At 37.3% G+C, this 17129-nt stretch overlaps 1 protein-coding gene across 2 annotated transcripts in view; it reads left to right on the top strand.

Moving 5' to 3' along the window:
- Positions 1 to 17129, top strand: part of SEMA3A (semaphorin 3A) — a 176099-nt gene that overhangs the window by 123018 nt on the left and 35952 nt on the right. For both annotated transcript variants that reach the window (XM_067316877.1, XM_067316878.1), the window contains exons 7-10: positions 11039 to 11181; positions 12358 to 12472; positions 12562 to 12631; positions 13704 to 13848. In XM_067316877.1, the coding sequence (XP_067172978.1) occupies positions 11039 to 11181; positions 12358 to 12472; positions 12562 to 12631; positions 13704 to 13848 (473 nt within the window). The remainder of the gene's footprint in view (positions 1 to 11038; positions 11182 to 12357; positions 12473 to 12561; positions 12632 to 13703; positions 13849 to 17129) is intronic.

Genomic DNA, 17129 nt, shown 5'->3' with positions numbered 1-17129 from the left:
GGTTGGGGACTGGCAGTTTCCTGCAAGCATTTTAAGAGCAAAGGCAAAGTACATGGCATAAAAGACATGAAAAAAAGAACTTAAGTTTTATGGTGTATACAATACAAACCAGCAAGTTTTTAAAGTCTGGATAATTTGCACAGCAGGCAGATGTAACCTGTTGTGAAGCAGAAAATGTCTCTTTTAGTCACTTTATGCACCAACATAGAATGTACAAACTTGGGAAAGGAAGTAAATAATAACAGCAGAATCAGTGATGCATGAGATGTACTGCAGAACACTAAAGGAACCGCCTTCTGTCAAAATCAGGAATCTTGATTTTTCACGTGCTTTCAGTGACTTCTGATAATAAGATAGATCACAAGTACAGAAACATCTGATTGACAAGCTGCAAAATTAGTATGGAACTATGCTAGCATGTTTTAAAAACAGTGGTTTGTACTCTGGTATTTTCAATAAAAGCATATAAACAGACATATACACCCACATATGCATCTTAGAAAAAAAACAAGAAGCACCAAATATGGTTAAAAAAAAGGAAGTCTAGTCTACTGAGTTCAGAATTACCAGTATGCTTAAATGTATGTCAATGATTCCTATATTTTGCAGTGGTAGGCCCAGTAGGTAAGACTGGCACTATCTGGATCTTATATATATTTTAGCTCTTAATAGTGTGCTAGTAATTTCCAAACCATAAAGGCAGTTTTTTTTTCTTGTGTTTTATATTTCCGAAGCACTATGATAGCACTTGACGCACTCCAAAATCTGGCAATCCCAGAGCACAGCTCTGTTCACTCACTCACCCCTTTGGTCTCCATTTCATATTCTTTTGTTTCTCCAAAGAAACTTCCATTCAAGGCATAGAAAGCTCTGTGAGTGGGAAAGGTGCTGAAACCTTTGTATGAGATATTTCACAGAGACTAGTGAGTCTTCAGATTTTTTTTCACAGGACTGTGTAAATGGGTTGTCATTATTAGTACTCAGGTCTGTTACATATTTGACTTACTTTTCAGCTTGTTTTTGTTCTAATAGACTTCCGTTGGTAGAAAACATTCCTTAAAAATCTGTTCCGTTTCTTCCTGTTCGTGACAGGACCTATATTTTTTTTCTGCATTTCTATTCTTTTCTTAATTTCATCCATTTATTACCATTTAAATGTTTCTGCTAACTTTAATTCTTCTCTCTGTTGTTTATTTATCACAAGCATGTGTGGCCATGTTGCAAATTCCTCCATCACTGATTTTAAATAATGCTAAAATGCCCCGTTTTCTGGTGCTGATCCAATGCTACACCAAGGAAGTTTTAATTCCTAAAAATTGAGGTAATTATGTCAAATATTTCTGAAGTGCTATCAGTGAAGACAAAAAAAGGAGGTTTTGTGTGTATAGAATAAAAGTGCACACCAATTAAATACAGTTTGCAGAACTTTCTAACAAGAGCAGTGCGCCAGATAACTTTGTAAGACTTTTCTCTCTGTTTTTAATCACACCTCTCTTATTAAACATTTCCTTTCTTTTTTCTTTTTTTTTTTGTGAGCAGAACTAACTTTTCACATCATTAATAAGTTAGTAAATTATTTCAATTGGGTTCAAATCCGGTTACTTCCTTATTGCTGATGGAAACTAAATTAAGTTGGAACTACCTATTATGCCCACATGACTGCTGAAAGAGGTTGTCATAACTGATGTTATCACACTGAATACCCAAGGTTGTACCGAGGGCTTTTGCTTCCGCTTACAAGAGCCTTACTGCATTTTATGTTGTTGCACTACCCGGACAGATCAATTAAAAAGTCACTCACCCAGTGCCTTTTTTTCAGTCTTTGCTGCCACCCTTCATTACTCTTACTTTAATGGATTCTGTGTCAAGTTGCTTTAAACTAGCTGTAAAAGTTAATTATAACAACAAAACCATTTTCATAGTTTGACAAAATGACCTCAGTTTTGTGACCAAATCTAAAGGATTTAACAAAGAAATTAAATTACAGGAGATCGGATAGGTAAGGAAATTGCTACAGGAGTGTTCTCTACTGGATCCGTGCTCGCAACCTGGCTCAGACCGATGATCGTTTCCTCACGAATGATCATCACTCACTAAGAAGTGAGATGATGGCAGAGTCCTGTCCCAGTTTTTGACACAACATTTTGGAGAGGATTGTTTTCACAGCTACATAACACCTTCCACAATCTTCAAATTAAACCTGGCAGTATTGCTATGAGGTATGGAATTTGGATGTTTTCTTCCTGTTTCGAAAGTAGGCGATTTTTGACACAAAGGCCATACTTATTCACAATGTGGAAAGAAAACTTAATATACGTATGGCGAATGGTCCTGCCAGAGACAGGGTTATGCACTGCATGGAGCTGAGTGAGAAATCTTAAGTGTCTAGGTCTCAGGAGGTATATGGAGGTTGAAGATATACTTGTCAGGCTGCTGTTGTTCAGTTTAGGGTTTCATGCTTTTACCAGTTGTGTTGCTGATGGCTATCCTACTTTCACTTCAGTGAAATGTGTTCACCTTGTTAATCCCCAGCTATTTGTCACACTGAGCTTGAACCAGGCCAGGAACTTGTCTACCTCGGGTGTTTAGATGATGGTGTTGCTGCAGTATACACTCTCTGCCTTCAGGACTCTTTCTTGTACCCTTTATTTAATTTCCAAATTCATAAGGGGAAGAAAATTCCACAAAGACTTTATCAGACATCTCTCAGTGTTCTAGAAGGCCTGAGAAAAATCACATTAGTGGAGAGTAACAGTGTGGTCTCTGAGTTTTGGATCATCTAACTTGATACTGTTTGGACACAGACTCCTTGGGCATCTCCAGGGGCTTCTGCTCAACCTGTGAATTTTCAGAACTAACCAAAGGCAGGCCCATAACATGGCTCTGACTGCCAAAAGTGTGTAACACCCAAAATCCTTTCATCTTCAAGGTCTCCATGCTTCTCTTCCTCCCCCAATACATCACTGTTTAACATGCAGGTTGTGGCATTTACTTTTTGTCACTAGTCCGGAGCTCTGAAGACATAGGTTACACAGTTAAGGCACAGGTTTTCCATGTTTTAATTTCCAAGCATCAGTGTCAAGATACTCTAGATAAGTGGCTGACTGAGGAAGAAATAGGCTCATAGCTGGAGGTCTTGCTAGCTTTTTCTGCAGAGAGGTTAAGAAATACAGAAACCTGAGATTAACATTTTCCGCATTGGAGACAATATGCTGCAATACTTTCTTTCTGTTCTGTGGAGGACACTAGACATCTCCGTTGTCCAACCATTTTCTCTAAAGGACGAGTAGATCAGTTTAAAATTAACAGTGTTGATAGATATGCAACACCTCAAACTATAGTCAGCAACAGAAAAGAGGTGTTAATTTTGGTTGTTGTTCTGTAAAGAGATAATAATCACCTCTTTTAAATTAAATAGGGTGGGTAGATCATAAGCATTGTTTTGTGAGAAATCTAATTTGCGTTGAGAATGAAGCTATAATTTTACTGAACTTTTGTATTCACTTTTCTTCACCATATAATTAGTCATTACAGGGAATCAAAACTATTGTTGTCTCTTTAGAACAAAGGCTTCAGAAACTGATAATTGCATCACAGATCAACATTTTCTTCTTTCTCCGTCCCGTGTGTGCTAAAATGTTACTCGAAAGAAATGCTCATACTGATTTATGCCTTTAAGGCAGAGGAGGAGAAAGAGATCTCACTGTAGTGGCACTGCCTGGAGACTTAAGCCTTGGCTCGTACTGGGAGCCTCATTTACACTACTTTAGCAGTATTAAGTACCACAAATTGAAGTTATGCTCTCCTTAAGGTCATTTAATACTGCTGCATTGGTGAAAAGGGTCTTGAGTGTTAATGAGAATCAGATCCGCAGTGCTCCTTTGCCACAGAAAATGGGACAAGAACCAATGCAGGAGGAAACTCCACTTTCAGCACTTCCCAAATGAGCTTCTGGTGTCGTCTTTCCTCTCCCTCAACTCTTCTCAGTGCTTTTTATGGGAAACCTGGCTCTTCTGGAGATGGCACCCAGTAGATCAGTTACCTAGTTCATCTGAGCCATCTTGAGCCATGAAGTTATTAGGTTCTCTTTATATCTTTTCAGCCAGAGTGGAACACATATGCCTTAGTATATTAACACTCAGATTTAAGTTTTTCCTTGTTTATTTTTTGCCCCAACTATAAAACTCTAATTCCCTAATAAAATCACTTAGTTCAGTTTTAAAGTCTCGCAATGAGAATGAGCCATAGGTGATATAAATAGTCAAAGTACTGAAAAGCCAGAAAGATTAGATACCTGTTGCTGTACAAATGTCGATAGTGCTGAGATGCAGAGGAATTTAGATATGAAAAAAAGCATCGTTCATTTTTTATTATAGTTTTATACTATTATACTTTTTTTCCTTGTTATGGGGTTGCTGAGTCCATGTATTGAAATGATGGAAGAGTGCTATGTTAGTATCATTTTCAGAACCTTTCATCCTTGAAAGTCGGTAATCTCTTTACCTCACAATAAAATTCAGATAACTCTCCACTGAAACAAAACAGCCAGCTTCTTCAGAGAGGAAGGGTTCTTTTTTTTTTTTTTAATTATGCAGAGAGTGTAAATAAGAAAAAAAATGAAGACAATATATGCAATTGAATTTGCAAGAAACCTTAGATAAATCTCAAATTTATTAGCTCATAATCATAATCTATGTCACCAAAATTACCTTCACTAGTCTTTGGGGGCAAGGGGGGAAAGTGATATGACATTAAGGAGGAGGACAGCAGAAACTACCATAACTAACGTAGTATGTTAAGATCACTGTTCCTCAACATCATTCTATTTGATTTGCAATGTATTGATTTGTAAATATCCCCAGTCTTTAAAACTTTTTCTGATGAGAATTTTCTATTGTAGCACCAATGACAGACTATAGTGCGTCTTAACTTGTGATACCTACTGGCCTCCCAATCATACCTGGTCTGGGTGCCACACATTCATCTCTTCCTGCTCATGGCTTTGAAAACACTGTTCTTAAACCACATCTCTATACTCTGTGGTCTGTCCCTGATCCTACCTGCTGTGTCAGCATCTGAAAGCAAGTTACCACAAAATCCTCATATTAGTCCCATAACAGCCACAAGTTATCCCTTGTGCAAAGAGTATTCCTTGAGAGCCACCTTTTAGGATGTGGTCTGATGCCATCAGTGTGGTTGAGGAGCTTAACTGTAAACTGTGAATCCATGAGAGGTCCATTATGTCCGCTTGACTTATCGGCAACAATAGGCTGATGTAAGTTGAAGAATTAAAATGACGGGACTTCAGAAGAACACCATGAAAAGCTTTGGCATTTTGTAAACTACAGTGGAGTGTTTAAAAGCAAAAAGAAAAGCACTCTCATCATATATTAAAAGCTTTGTCCTCTGGTGACCTTACCAAAAGCCACAGTGGCTTACAGCTTTGCTGTGCACATTTGGGACCGGTGCTGTGAGTCTTCCTGTCCATGGGTAATAGAGCTAGCTATGATTTCAAGTCCATATTTTCTGAGGACGGTGCTTGCTTCTCTGATGATGTTGGGTCTCAGTGGACAGGCACTATATGTATTTATGAAGTCTGTGTAGCTGTCTGCTTTTGTTGTTGTTGAATTTTTTATTTAAGACTCCCTAGTCCTGTTACCTCCTCAGGGCCCTTGTCACCCTCCAGTAATTTTCATTAAATTATAGTAACTGCAGTTTTACTGAGCGTAAAATTTCCCTACAGTTTCCTAGAATTTTCTTGCTGTGAACTGGTAAATTAGCCTTTTTGACCGTAAATATACAGTAAGAGGGGCATCCAGTTGAAACTCTTTACAAAACAGTTCCTGAGAGAACTACCCTTTTACTTCTATGAAATGATGAAAAGATGACCCTAGCTTCTGTTCCTTCAGCTTACTCAATCTTGACAGCTAAAGGTAATTTCTGTGCCTTCTAGTTTATATATCTTCATTAAAATGCTAATGCAGTTCAGTTAAAAATCCAATTTCTGACTTTTATTGTTTCTTGCTATTATTTTGTGTGTGTGCCCGTGGTTGTCACTGCTAAAGAATAACATTTGTAAAGGAACAAATGCAGATCGATTTTCCTTAGCTTTTTCTGAACCTGAAGTGCTGAGACAAGCAAAACATGTTTCCATTAGTTAACTAAGCAAACAATGGCGTATAAATCATAGAGGCAGCTGGACCAAGGTGTCGTTTTCATAAAAAGCCAGATTTCTCATGAAGGACAGTTTAATGGGCTGCTGCCAATGAAATGTCTGCAGAGCTGGTAATTGCAGAAGGGCAGACAAAAAGTGGCGCTAGAAGGGTGTCATGTGGGAGCTGAGAAATAGCTCCACAGTGAAGACAATTGGAAAACAGAGACTGCAAAAGGTGTGCTCTTTAATAATTTGCTTCTTGATGCTGATTGTTTTAAATCAAAATCTTAAGTTTTTTTATTTTTAGCCTGCTCACATTGGCTGCAAGATCAGAGAAGTGGTTTTGGATGTAATTTTATTTTGATCATGTTTATACTGTGGCTTTGTTTCCCTTTGATCATGCTTAAACACGTTTCAGACATGCTTGTTTGATGTATGCTATTTTTTAAAACACTCTTCCACTTTGTCTGCTTGTTTTTGTGTGTGTGTGTTTTTTTTCTTTAACAATGAATCATTGTAAACTATTTGATGTCAAATAATTTCTTAAATTCGTTTTCACTAAACGTGCTTTCTGGACCTTTGAGCTAATGAGAGACTGCTTTTAAATAAGAACATGCTGGACTGTTGTAAGAATATTTGAGTGTTTCACTGATTGGAGGCAGTTTTAGGGTCTCAGAATACCCTGTAATTCATATACAGAAATTTGAAGTCATCCTATCTATCCACAATAGCTGCAGTACATCAGTGTTTGCAATTGCTGCTAGTGGTTTCGGATCAAAGTTCCACTTCCCATTCAGTAAAACTGCTTGAAGTTCATTCCAGCACATCTTATGTGGCTGTGTTGAATGTACGAAGTAGGTCAGGCCTGACTGAATTATTTTAAACTTTCCATGGGGAAAGTTTAATTTTGCAGGGTAAGGCAGGGTAACCTCAATACCCGAACACGCACATTCGTGGATAACAGTCTGTCTTCTGCTGCATGGGTGAACAATTAGGCGGGTCAAGTGTAAGTCCTTCATCTGGGGACAGCAGTCCCCTTCGCTCCCTCGGAGAGCGATACAAAAACACTTCGCAGTGCGCAGAGCGCGCTATATTGCGTGACTGCCGGCCATCTGGCTGATTGATTCATCGTGACCCAAAACAGCTCGTTCTAAGCCCAGGCCGAAGCCCCAGAGTGAAATGCCAGTGTTCATCAAGCCTCAGGCCGGACAGAGCTCCTCGATTAGCGGAACAATAAAGAACACGCTGCAGTCCGCTCACGCGCGCTGCCTACGTCTTAGCTTTATAACCTACTGAATTATCAACAAAATTTCTTTCCCTCCCTCCACACAGACATACACACACACACACCCTCATGGTCATGGCTTTGCTTATGTAGTCAATATAGTCATTCTGAACAAAAAGGAATAAGGAATGTCTATGTCTATATACTATGGAACACGTGTAACCTCTTCTCCTTTCAGTTGCTTCATTACATAGACAGAGATATGTTATACGGAAGAGAAAAAACAAACACACAAACAAAAAGAAACAGTTAACAAGAGCAATGGCCCTATAAAATGAAGGGCCATTCTCTTATTGACTAAAACATATTGATTTAACCAGGTGGCAAAACAGCCTGAGGCTTGCACACTCCAGTGTAATTCAACAGAAGCTGTTCCATGCTGTACAGAAGAGATGCTCTAATATGAGGCTTTGTGGAGGTTTTATTGCCATGAATGTAGTTAGGATTATTAATCACTAATTGAAAATCTGACTTCCTTGCAGATGAGCACTGGTTGGAAAAAAAAAAAAAAAAGTTATGCAAAAGTATATACACCTGTGATCTCTCTATGGCCTAAATTATCAGCCTTCCACACATCCCTCTTCTGTGCCACCACTCTACTAGAATTATTTGAAATATATATTTTCAATATTTTTACTGTTTTTCTATTGTTCTCGTATCAATCCTTTTCTATATGCTAGGCTCCCTTAGTGTTCCAGGTTCACTTGCAAAAGTATGAGAGGGAAAGAAAAGAATAATAATGTGCTAACTGAGGACAAGTTTATATAACCCTTACTATATCAGCAATATTATTGACTCGAATAGGACTCCCTGTGGGATCTTCATTGGGCAGCGTAAAGTTAGATTTTTGATGCCTGATTTATTTTAGAATTTGATATCTTGTGATTTACAAAACCCATTGTGCTAGAGACAAATCATTTAACTGTTTGGGAATGTGTTTAAGTTTTGGTTGAATTTTTTTTGCCCCTTTCATTAAGGCCTTAAGATTGTAAAAAACAGCTCTGCGTGTTCAGACCAAAAGTACTCCAGATCCAGTAGCCTGGACCAGTGTCTTCTAACGTGTGTCCTCTTCCTCTGATGTATCTTTTCACAGACTGTGAAGATTTTAACCTGTGGCCTATGTTTTCTGTGAAACAAGTTCCCTTCAAAGCCCTGGTAGATTATACAAAGAACAACAGATATTAATCAGATTACGATATGGTCTAAGTATTATTTACCTTGGGCCTCACATCAGTGTAATGTGAAGGCTGTTGGATGCATGCTAGAAAGAAAGGAAGGGAATTTAGTAGCTTAAACTTCCGTTCTTGTGGAGTGGAAACCTTCAGCTTCTTACAGATTTTTAATGGTTTCAAATGTCTAAAAAGGTCTAACTTAGAGAATAGGTAGTAGAGTTCCACATGGTTATGTTCTGAGCCTGTGGTGTTCAACATATGACCTGGAAAAGGGTTGAGCAGCAAGATGAGAAAGTTTTCTGATGAAAATTTCTTTATTCAGCATAGCGAAACAAAGGAAGACTGTGAGGAATTACAAAAGGATCTTATGCAACTGAGTAGCTAAGCAATCAAATGACAAATTAAATTAATCTCGATGAATGATGTAGTGATAAACCATGGCAAAAGCCATGAGGAAGAACACGCCTATCTTCACGTATAAAATGACGGGCTATGGACTGAGCTTTACCAACGAAGAGTGAATTTCTAGGTTTATGGCACATAAAGTTCCTTGAAAATGTCAGCTTATTGCTCAGGAAGTTATTACTGGAACATATTAAATGTTAGGAATTAATAGAAAAAGAATAGAGAATTCAACAAAGAACATTATTATCACCCTGTGTAAGTGCACAATCCATCCACATCTTGAACGCTGTGGATATTTCCGGTAAAGGAACTAAGAGACATCAGATGAAGCTAGCAGGATTCATGTGCAAAACTAGAGATCAGAAGTAGGTTTTATTTCTTTAGCTTGCGTACCTGAGGAACAAATGGCCAAAGGATGCTGTGAATGCTGGAAGTCTGTGTGGGTTTGGGAAGAGTCTCTACAGATACCTGGATGAAAAATCTATTGAGAGTTGCTAAGTACAGAGAAACCAGCCAAGCTCAGGGAATTAGCTGCATGGCAAATAGTTGGAGGCTGGGAGATTATCCCAGGAAACTGGCATTTTCATTAACCGTGTCCTTACTTTTTCCCAGCTAGTTACTTTTGGTCAATGTTGGAGTCTGTGTACAGGTCTGAGGAACCCTTTGGTCTGCGCCAGTATGGCCATTCTTGTGCTGTGTGATCCAAAAGGCACAAAGTCCCATTTATTATCTAGCTCTTGTAGTTTCATGTGAAGGCTGTTATAACCAGTGTGTATATATATATATACACATATATAGAAACTGGGGTTTTTTTGTGTATGTGTGTGTGTGTGTGTGTGTGTGTATACACACACACATATCTATAAAATGAGGCCATATGCACCTATATAATAGACACATCTAAACACATGTGTGCATATTTATTAATATACCAAAATAGGCTGGTTGCAAGCATTACTGTCTTAATAAGGCAATGAATTTAATGGGACAGCGAGTGTAAACTGGCAAAACGAAATACAGTTCACTGTTTCAATGACTATGTGGCAATAACTTGCACTGAAAAGAGGCTAGCACAAGACACTACAACAGCTTATAATTTTACATAGGAACAAGGCTATGAGTAGTTAAATATAGTTCACAGTTAATTATCCCAGCAGGATGTAAACTGGTTGTAAAACAGATTGGTAAATCTATTGGATATGCCACCTTTTTTCCAAATATAGTGAAAAACAGCAGCTGAAGTATCTCAGTAAAATAAAGTGATGAGCCAAATTCACCACTGGTATGGACTTACTCTTACGATTTATACAGATTTCTCTTTCAAAATTTCTTACCACCATTTTTACATAACCAATCAGTTTGTCTTAATTTTGTGTATTTTCATTTGTTGATATTTCTTCTTCATCATCAAATAATGGTGTTACCATAATTGTCAGGAAACAAACTTTTTCTGTGAAAACAATCTAAAAAAAAAGATAAGACAAGACATAGTATTTCAACAATCTTGAATAGATTTTTTTTCCCCCTACAGAAATTCACAGCTATACTTCCCTTCTGAAAACAAAACAAAAAATGATGGGTTTTCCCAGGGGGACGATAGTTTGGAAGTAGACAGTATCAAACAAAAATGTATTGGCTAGGTGAGCTGCAGATGAATGCTGGTGTGTGTTGACATGGCTTGCCTGTAAGCTAATGCAGAGCAAAAACATGTAAATGGTGATTTGAGCTGCACAGGAGCACGAGGAACTGAAGTCTGAGGTTTGAGAAGGCATTTTTTAGTTCTCTTGGCTTGATCATACTTTCCTAGCCTGTGAGTCTATTTCCAAAAGCAGAGTTAATTACAGCAAAGAGATAGAAGGAATGTAAATATCTGTTATATGTAACTGTGCAATAATGTACCTAATATGGGAATATTTGCCATGTAATTTAGTGGTTGATTCTTGGCAAAGTCACAATTAGTCAAGGAAAGCAAGTGATTTAATTCATGGAACAGTAACATGCACAATGGCCTTGTTTTCTCAGATCCTAGATTTATTAGTGTTCACCTGATACCAGAGAGTGACAACCCAGAAGATGACAAAATCTATTTCTTCTTCCGTGAAAATGCAATTGATGGAGAGCACACTGGAAAAGCCACTCATGCCAGAATAGGGCAGATCTGTAAGGTAAATGGTGACTTACTAGTGTGAGATTGGATATCCTTGGACACTTTGAGAGTGCTTTTAGTAACTGCATTTCCTTGCCAGTAAACTATTCTGTACTAACAGTGGCACTGTAGTGAAGCAGAGATCAGGCAGAGTGAAAAATAGTTATGGGAAAACACATAGAAAGGTGTACGTTCATTTCTCCTCTGTTTGGGAAGCTTCACAAACTGTGATGTTTTGTTTAAAAAATCATAGTCATTTTTTGAGGCTCAGAATGTGTCTGCAAAAGACTCAGTCTTTTGCAGGAAATGTGATACTTTCAGGTAGGGCAAAAACATTTGAAGAATTTACTTTTTAGAGGAATGTTAATACCTTTCCATTCCCACACTAGTGAAAAACTTTTTAAACAGAGGCAAAGGAAGATTTAAGAAATAGTTGTTTAAGCTAAGTTTTATAAATGGGCAACAATTCAGAAGACTTAATGTTTCCAGATTGATTCATCCATCCGCCCTGATAAACATCCAAATATTTTTCTGACAGACTTTAAAAAGATTTCTACAAATTAAGTGACATTCATAAATGTTATACAGCTTTGGCAACTATGGTATTTACAGTAAAATTTCATGTTAATCCATAGGCACAATTTCAATTTATCTCCTCAAGTCCAGACATAGCTGCTTGAAAACCAGTTACCCCATATGTATGGAGTCCTTGGTGTGCTTCTGCTCCAAGTTTTGCAGCTATGCATCTGAATCCACCATTCTGGCATTTTTATATACTTTCTTTATGCATAACTTGTATTTCTCCTTTGTTGCTACCCAGTTAAGGATAATAAGCTTCTTAAACCTTACCGGGATGTGGCTGGATGGGAAACCTGGAGCAAAATATTCTGCCTGCCTGTCTCTCTGTCTCCAGTGTTGTACATTTTAGAATATATAAGGAGTTCTTTCTTCTTTTTTTAGAAATGATGTCAACTGTACAGTGATACTATGAACTGTATAGTAATACCATGTAAAAGAAAAGTAATTCAGAATTATGTCTTTGAAAACAATGTTTTTCTTATGTAAAGTTTGAATTCTTTTCTATGTTTCCTACAACCAGCATCTTGAGATTATTTAAGGTATTTTGTCTGTATTCAGTTGAGATTTCAAGCAAAGACTGTTATGAGATGTTAATGCAGAATACTTTCGTTATTAGAATGACTTTGGTGGACACAGGAGCCTTGTTAACAAATGGACAACTTTCCTGAAAGCACGCCTGATTTGTTCTGTGCCAGGACCCAATGGCATTGACACACACTTTGATGAACTACGTAAGTGTTAGCTTTGAATACAGAAACATTTTCTGGGATTGCCAATACAGAAATTAACATTTTTTCCCCCTTTCTTGTTATTGTTACAGAGGATGTGTTTCTAATGAACTCAAAAGACCCTAAAAATCCAATAGTCTATGGAGTGTTTACAACTTCCAGGTACAGAATGTATCATTTTACTTGCATGGAAACTTGGGTGGCTGCTTGTTTGAAAGAGGTCTCTTTGTTAAAAATGTTTTTAAGAAACAAAATTTTCTTAACCTTTGAACTGAAAAGTCAGTGGCAGTAAGCAGCAATGAATTAGGTTTCTTGTCTTGTGAGCAACGTACATCATCACTCTGAACCAAGTAATCACCAGGACTATCAGTTCCTCCGGCTGTTCCTGCCTTTGAATTGGCCTGTAATAGTGGAGATCAGAAATTGCAGCCCTTCCCACGTAGATCTGGGAAAATCACACAGGTCTTCAATATTGCTTATTTGGGGGAGGGGTAAAAGTGAAAAACTCTCATGTGGGAAATTGGCTACTCAGCAAGGTATTAGTAAAAATACTGTGGAAATCTGGAAAAATTAAAAATCTTTCAAAGTTGTATTGCTTCACCGTGCCTAACTGTGGCTTGAATGCTTTGGTTGCACTGTGCTTTCCCTAAGAACAAAATTATACTTGGCCTGAGGAAGGTCTGCAGTACTGGTGGTAGAGAGCATTGCTACTTTTATCTATGAAGGACAAAGATTTTAGCTTTTAAATAGAAAGAATGTTTCTAAAGATAACCGTGCATAGAGGAGGGAGATTTACAAGTACTTACTGTCTTCAGTAAGAAATCTCAGGGCAAGAAACAACACTGCAGTTTGCGTGTGTGCTGCCCAAATGACGAAAGACAATACCAAAAAAGAAAAAAAAAAAGTGAAATAAAGCAAAAAATCGAATAGTGCCCTAGAGACAAGCCTGTTGACATTTACTCAAGTTGGGGCTTTGGCCTTATGGGGACAATATGTTTTAAAGAGTGGAATAGCAGCCATATGCTTAGCAAAATATCTGGGAGATCGTATCAGTTCTGCTGAACTTTCACAGGAGGTGAGTTGGGATTGCTCTGAGAGCATGTCAGAGTTTTGGTAATCAGCACATGTAATAAATTAGAAAGCAACAAGCTGCTATTCCCACAGCTCTCCTACTTGATTAAATGGACAGATAATTTAAAGAACTTGACTTGATTTCTTCTCCCCTGGTTTTTAGTAATATCTTCAAGGGGTCGGCAGTGTGTATGTACAGCATGACGGACGTGAGGAGGGTATTCCTTGGTCCCTACGCTCACAGAGACGGCCCCAACTACCAGTGGGTCCCATACCAAGGGCGAGTGCCGTATCCACGGCCGGGAACTGTGAGTACCCTAGGAAACCTAGTAATCTAAAAAGAGAAAACCATGGAAAATATTCTCACACATTACATGGTCCTTGAGCTGAGATCCAAGAAAGAAACAGAAAGAGATAGTGGTGCAGAGGGAGTGGTGTAAGGGAAAATCAACAATTTCCCCAGGTCCAGACTTTACTAATTTCTTCTAAATCATGAAGCTTTAGAAGTAGCTAGTAGCTTCATTTGGACTTTCATGTGGTCATTCATATTAACTTCAGGAGAAGTTTGAGCAGTGGCTGAAGAGCTTTGCTGAAGGTCAAAAGTTTAATAAACCACTCTGCATTATTCTGTCTTTGGAATTTGTATTTGTAACAGTTATTGAATGAACCATTCTTAATGAATACAAAACAGAGCATCTGCCTGGTTGTTAATAAATATGCAATTGTTCTCACCATTGAATTCAATACAAAAGACAGATATTTCTGCCATGGATGATGGAATGACTGTAATGACTTCTACTAGCACTTTTTTTTTTTTTTTATCTGTATTTTGACTTTTGTCTTTGTTTCTGATTTATGAATGACTAAAACATCAGTGCTATAAGACACATGTATCTGCAACTCCCCAACTACTGATGTCATGAGGTTCTAGAAGTATTTCACTGTCTCTAACATTGCCACTAGTCTAAGAAGACAGGACAGTTATGAAAAAAAAAATCTATATTAATTATATATACTGGGATAGCTCCTCGACAGGTATAAATAGACTTGGCCCATTTAAACCCTGGAATATCATTGCTGAAGATTTAATCCATATATATATGTATGTATGTATGTTTGTATGTATGTATATATGTATGTACACACATATATAATATATGTGTGTGTATATATATATCTGCCCATAACATTCTTTAAAAAGTATCCTTAAATTAAGGCTGAAAACAAACCAGGAATACCTTAGATGCTTTTTAAATCACCAGATTCTTATTTTTGTTTGGTATTTTAAAAATCGTTCTTTCAGACTAATTTTTTCAACTTTTTTTCAACTGTTCTTTCAACTAATTTCCAACAGTTAGACAATATATATGCTTAGCCTCATGAAAATTACTTCCTACATAAAAGAAAACAATGGCTGCCTGACAGCTGGATTGCACAGCACTCCTCTCTCCCTGCATATGATTGCTAATGGGATTCCTAACTTTTTTCAGAGTTAAAACACAAGCTCTGCAGCATCAAGAGGGATTTCTTTCCTCATGTGGTGCTGAACCTTTTTTTCCCTAATCACTGTAGTTAATGTTGAAATGTCAGATTAAAAAAAAAAAAAAAGTATTGTTTATGTCCCTTTGGAAAATATGAATGAGTAGATATTTTCTGTGTTGCTTGTATAACAAGCTGGAAAACAGGGACCTGAATCCAGCTTCTAGGCCAATGGCCTAAGCCACCAGATCTTTTGCCAAAATAGTGAAATATAGTTTAAGTGACAGATACACTATTTCTGGCTACCTTCTCAGGATGGATTTTTACACTTAGAATCTCACTAAAAAATACCTATACTAAAATTCACAAGTAAAGTGATAAAGGAGTAGTTGAGGCCAGCAGTTTTTCCCAGCTCACTGCCAGTGACTCTAACCCTGATGTCTACCACTTAGTGCATTTTTGTTCTTGTAGTTGCTGAAATCATTCTCTTGTATTAATAAGATAAAACTGAGTTTTAAAATGAGGGATGTTTCTGGCTGAAACTGAGCTTTTTGTTTCTAAAGTGATAACATTTGATTTGTTTTTGATGTCTTTGAAGATCTGTTGAGAATACAGGAGAAAGATTTTTGAAGTTCCTTTAGATGTCAGTGTTGTGGCTTCCTTTTCCCAAAACAGGGAAAGGGAAGGGAGAAATAAAACTTGAGCTTCTTACAGTGATTCGGTTCCAGACTGTACTTTTACAGTGCTGAATTATCTGAGGAATTTCATAGGTGAGATGCCAATAAACTTCTTGAGCATCTGGTGACTTGCCCAGTATGAGTAAAGGAAAGGAAAATTAATGGTTCTTTTGAAAAGTCAGAAATCTTTGTAAATAGTTCTACATCAGCTTCACTTCATCTTCCTTTACCTTTTACAAAGAAATTACCAGGATTTTTCCTTTAAATTCTATAGAAATTTTGTTTTTTAACCTTTAAACTTTATTTGGAAGAGGTGGGAGGATTTCTTATATATATTTCATATCTTCTTATAAATTCATACCTGACTTTTGGTGAATTCAGAACCCCAATTTTTTCTAGTTTATGGTACCAAGAGTCTATCTTCAGCTATGAGCAAAGCACTTTTTGTTCCTACTGATATCAAAGTGAATGGCTGTAGCTTTGGATTTATTATGTTGAATTCCTTAATAGGTCAGTTAAGGTATATCCTAGCCAATTTTTCTTAACTGATCAAAAACACTACATAGCATACTGAGGGCCAATGGATGTTAAATGCAAGAGTTCTTTTGACTCCACTTGAATCCAAGATAGGGCTCATTTCTCCAACTATATGAGATTATTCATATTCATGCCTAACTTAAGGCACCAGAATAGTTTGTTTTCTTGATATCAGTGAGATCAGTCAGGTGTATAAACTTGAGTTCTGGTGCTTGGCCCATTAGCTTGAGCTGCACCAACTGATATCAAAAGCAGTCTTGTCATTAGCGACAAAGATAATGTCTTCATTTTGTGCCCTGGCTTTGTGACATGACAGGACTTGTCTCCTCAGGACAACTCAGATTTTATGTGGGCTGAGACTCCTCTGCAAGCAGTTTATGAGGCTAAATCGCCTATTGATGGTGCCCATTTCACTCTAGTGAAAAGAGAGGGAGTTATGGCAAATAGATTTTTCATTTCAGTATCTCAGCCAGGTTCCTAAAGAGGGGTGGGATGAATGTGAGCCACAGTCTAGTCCAGGTAATAAGCTTTAGATTTAAAGACACAAAATTACTGCCATTCTTTATTCTCATAAAAGTACGGCATCCAAACGGTAGTCTGGTCTTTAGAATCAGGTTTCTCATTTAAATACATAGAAACTAATGCTAGTTTTATGTGATTTTTTTCTGCATAAAATACATTTTGGTCAACATTGCTGCCAGTAAAATCTTTTCTTAGAAAATGAGCCAGAAAGTAAATATCCAAGCATTTGAAACACAGCTGAAATGCATTTACTTTAAAACTGAAATGAATATTCATTTACTGTTTTTCAGTGTTTGCCCAGCTGCAATTAACAATACTTAGTACTTGTGTAGTGATTTTTCTACTTAAAGCACTTTACATAAATTATCTAATTA

This window comes from Apteryx mantelli, chromosome 1, assembly GCF_036417845.1.
Source record: "Apteryx mantelli isolate bAptMan1 chromosome 1, bAptMan1.hap1, whole genome shotgun sequence".
NCBI lineage: Eukaryota > Metazoa > Chordata > Aves > Apterygiformes > Apterygidae > Apteryx > Apteryx mantelli.
This window is presented reverse-complemented; position numbering and strand designations above follow the sequence as displayed.